Source organism: Sinocyclocheilus grahami, unplaced genomic scaffold (assembly GCF_001515645.1).
Source record: "Sinocyclocheilus grahami isolate Dianchi unplaced genomic scaffold, SAMN03320097.WGS_v1.1 scaffold354.1, whole genome shotgun sequence".
NCBI classification, from domain to species: domain Eukaryota; kingdom Metazoa; phylum Chordata; class Actinopteri; order Cypriniformes; family Cyprinidae; genus Sinocyclocheilus; species Sinocyclocheilus grahami.
This window is the reverse complement of record NW_015505533.1, coordinates 311,675-316,371: the sequence shown is the minus strand read 5'-3', so window position 1 is coordinate 316,371 and position 4,697 is coordinate 311,675. Positions and strand designations below refer to the sequence as shown.

The following is a 4,697-nucleotide window of genomic DNA, read 5'->3' as shown; positions in this document are numbered from 1 at the left end:
GTTTCTTAATAAGAGGCTTAATGACCGCCAGCTTGAATGTTTTTGGGACGTGACCTAAAGACAACGACGAGTTAATAATATTGAGAAGTGGTTCTTCTGCTACAGGTAACAACTCTTTCAGTAATTTAGTGGGTACAGGATCTAACAGGCATGTTGTTGGTTTAGATGCAGTGATAAGTTTAACAAGTTTGTCAACTTGACAATCGGCATTCTGTATTTTGGCGTTTGCTTGTACTGTGGCTCTGAATTGTCAAAACGCCTCTCAAAATGCTTGCTATGGATGCGAAAAACGCAGAAAATCAAACCCGATCTTATTTTTTTTATGATGGGCAAAAGTTTCGTAGGCAGTGTGTAAACGTGATTGACACAACGTGAGGCTTGTATTTATTTTTCAATTCTGCTACAGGTAACAACTCTTTCAGTAATTTAGTGGGTACAGGATCTAACAGGCATGTTGTTGGTTTAGATGCAGTGATAAGTTTAACAAGTTTGTCAACTTGACAATCGGCATTCTGTATTTTGGCGTTTGCTTGTACTGTGGCTCTGAATTGTCAAAACGCCTCTCAAAATGCTTGCTATGGATGCGAAAAACGCAGAAAATCAAACCCGATCTTATTTTTTTTTATGATGGGCGAAAGTTTCGGAGGCAGTGTGTAAACGTGATTGACACAACGTGAGGCTTGTATTTATTTTTCAACGTGCGAAAATTTTGGACTCAGTGTGCAATGGCCTTAAACCTGTACATCTCTGTGTCTCTCAGCAGTTGGAAAGAAAGGACAGTCAGGGCAGCTCTCAGCACAGCATATGCAGTCACCGCAGCACACACACCAACTCACCCGGCCGACCACAGCCCATCGTGCCCACTGACACCCTGGGGGGCCCTCCGCCCGTGCCGCCTCCTCCCACCCAGCCACTGCCCGTCTTGCCTGCCTTTGACACCTCTGCAGCCAATGGGACGCTCCAGAAGAAACCGGACCCCTTCAAGATCTGGGCGCAGTCCAGGAGCATGTACGAGAGCCGGGGTGAGTAGCCTGGCTTCATTCCCACTCGTCTTACTGCTGGCCCTGTTTTTGTTTAAGCAAGCAACTACTATAAAGTGACATGTTAGCACGCTCTTCTCTCGCATGGATATGTTACAGCTACACACTTCAATTCAGTTTGATTTGTCTTAAGATCCAGGTTTATTTGCCAGTAAAACTTATTGTTAATCATATTCATCTTTTTGAACTAGAAGCTGATAGTGTACAGTCAGATTCAAAATAGAGTCTCACAAGAAATTATATTACATAGAAATAACACTTTGTATTAGAGCCATCACAATACATTATATCTCATGGTACGATACCAGCGAAAGTATTGTTACACCACTCTACTCTAGTCTATTCATTCTTTCATTAACACACACCATTATACAAAATTAATATTCCTTAACATTCTTAATTTCACACAGCACTGCAATGCATTTATTTTCAGAGAAAATTGAAGATTTTGCACTACCAAAAATTTCATTTGAATCAAAGTTATGCCAAAATAACGATATAACATATTTTAACATTTAAAGTGTATTTATTTTGTAGACGATTTTATCCAAAGCAACTTACAAAAGAGCAAGCAATTAGATTGATCATAGTATGCAATGGCATGTTTAGTAGACAGTTAGATTAGGAAACAGATGGTAATTGCAGAGGAAAAGTGAAGACCAAATACTTTGCCTGAGGATGCAAAAATATCTAAATGTTGAGAAAATCACCTTTAAAGTTGTCCAAATGAAGTTCTTAGCAATGCATATTGCTAATGAAAAATTACGTTTTGATATATTTACGGTAGGAAATTTACAAAATATCTTCATGGAACATGATCTTTACTTAATATCCTAATGATTTTTGGTATAAAAGAAAAAAATTAAATTTTTACCAATACAATGTATTGTTGATTATTGCTACAAATATACCTGTGCTACTTATGACTGGTTTTGTGGTCCAGGGTCACAAATATTATCTTTATTTAACCAGGAAAAAAGACTCTGAGATTAAAATCTCTTTTGCAAAAGTTTGCATATACAAATAAACAACGCCGTTACAACATAAAATTCAAAAACCAGCATACAAACATATAACCAATTAAAAACAATTACGCACCAATAACTCACAAAGTTTTGTAACCTCATCTCCTTTTGGAGAAAATTCCCATCTGAAATGGCAGCATATTTAAAAGAGGTTTTACCAAGCTCAGTTCTGACAAGGGGCACACAAAGATTATAATTTGATTGAGAACATAATGAGTAATTGCCAGATGAAGCCATTTGAAGGAAATAACAGAGATAAAATTGGCAAATAACCCATTATGGCTGTATATATCAACAGATACCAATGCCTTTTTCTCTGAATACTCAAAGAAGGCCATGCCAATCTTTTGTATAGTTCACAATGATGAGTTGAATATTTAAAATCAGTTATAAATCTCAGAGCAGCATGGTACAAAGCATCCGAGGAGACGAGAAGGTAAGGGGGGCATGCTGATAGACTACATCCCCATAATCGAGAACCGGTAGAAAAGTTGAGGACACTAATTTTTTCCTCACATGAAAAACAACGTATTTCTAGAGTAAAACCCTAACGTTTTCTTTAATTTTTTTCTCAAATACTTAATGTGTGAACCAAAACGTAGTGCGTTAATAATAATAATACCCAAATATTTGTACTCTGACAATGTTGGTTAGAAGGGGCTGAGCAATAAACCATAGTATCGTCTGCATATAAATGAAACCTTGCATTATCAATATTAAAATCAAGGCAGGTTTTATATATTCTCATAGTTGAGGTATACCTATGATGAAAATTACAGGCCTCTCTCATCTTTTTAAGTGGGAGAACTTGCACAATTGGTGGCTGACTAAATACTTTTTTGCCCCACTGTATATAAAAACTACATTATGTGTATATTTACTTTTTAGTTGAAAACATTATTAATTAACAACTATTTTGTCAAATCTTTCAATCGTTAGGGGGGGTCCAGGCTCCCCACCCCCGCAAGCTCCGCCCATGTTTGCCACTGCTTTAGACACATCCCACTGGTTTGACTTAATTGACAACAAACACTGTGAGACCAACTGTGACGTCCTAAAAAACACAAGCGTGAATGAGATTCTCCACTGCGACAAAGGCAACTGTCTGTGAACAAGTTCATTTCTGATCGGTTTCTCATACAAAAGTGTCATATGGCTTCAGAAGACTTTGTATAAACTACTTTACTGTAGTGTTGGGAGGTGTTTGTCCTCGGTGGTGTGGCCGTGCCCTGTATGTTCCACTGTGGAAAAAAAACAATCATGCTAGTGTGAAATAACATGAGAGTGGGTACATTCTGACTAGAGATTCATAAGTCAACTAGTCGTGTCACTGCACACTGGAGTCCGAAATTTTCTAATGCATTTTTCGTATTCATCATCCTTAAAATTTGTCATGCACAGAAACCTTGCACACTGAGTCTGATGCGTATTAATTAATCTGTTGCGAAAAAATTTGCAAAACAGTACTAAATGTAGTCTTCAAGCAGTGAGGATGATTTTGTTGTCCTCTTGCTTCTTAAAAAGAGAAAAAGAAAGGAAATATTGGGTCCATCCAATCCTGAGATATAGAGAGGAAGGAGAGTTCCCCCTCCTTATTAAGGAGCAGCGGGATTATCCCAGGCGATTCAAAGTTTACTTCAGGATGTCGTGACTCAGTTTGATGCTTTGCTAGTGATACTAGAGGCACATATTAAAAAGAAGACCACCAATTTCCGTGAACTCGGTGTGCAAGGATCTTTACAGAGCTTTGTGCTGCGAGACGAAGTGGATCAACTTCAATTCAATTCAAGTTTATTTGTATAGCGCTTTTCACGATACAAATCAATGCAAAGCAGTTCCATATGCAAATTACCATGCTCTCAGACAAAGGGTCATAAAACTCCCCAGTATTTCCAAACTCCCGCTTGGAATTTCAGCCTTTCTCATTGGACAAGCCCATCCTGAGAGGCGTGACTCTTCTCAGACCTTAAAGGCCTCACATCAGTGACCCGCCTTCAGTCTGCGGTTCTGTTAGATTCTGAGAAGATTCTGGATGTGAGCTAGAACGCTTCTGCAAATCTTAAGTCTGCACCAGGCTTCGGCCTTGTCTTTACATTCACCAACGATCCTAGGATCTCAGCTGATGTCTCTCTTAGCTCTTTTTCACTTTCCACTGGGAAGAAACTCCCAATCACCATCGAGTCAGAACATCTTTGGAATTCATTACTCTTCAAACCCGGAAGAACGTGATCGCAAGTCCAAACCCATGGTTTGAAGGTGACTCATTTTCCATAACTGCATTCTCTGGTTTCTCTAATGGCTTCATTCATCCACTTTAGCTCCCCTTTTGTATGTCTGCGTGATTGCATGTATGTTTGTTTGTTTGTTAGACTAGTTTGTGTTAGTGTTTAGTTAATAAAACTCTTGTGCACAAATTACAGGCACGGCGCCAGAATTTTTTCTCTACCGGTGCTAAGGGGGGGCTAGACCAATATGTGGGGGTGCTAAGAAAATAAATGATATTGATGACGTCAGAGTAAACCGGGGCTATTCAAAATTCTGACGGGGCTATAGCCCCCCCTAGCCCCAGTGTAGCACCGTCACTGACAAATTACATGAGTTTCTGATTCTGCCTTCCAAATTAATGTCCCTT

General features: G+C 39.0%; 1 protein-coding gene across 1 annotated transcript in view; it reads left to right on the top strand.

Moving 5' to 3' along the window:
* The window catches only part of LOC107548731 (membrane-associated guanylate kinase, WW and PDZ domain-containing protein 1-like), a 30,508-nt gene that overhangs the window by 8,841 nt on the left and 16,970 nt on the right, over window positions 1-4,697 (top strand). The window contains exon 2 of the mRNA XM_016229532.1: window positions 761-1,022. Within this exon, the coding sequence (XP_016085018.1) occupies window positions 761-1,022 (262 nt within the window). The remainder of the gene's footprint in view (window positions 1-760; window positions 1,023-4,697) is intronic.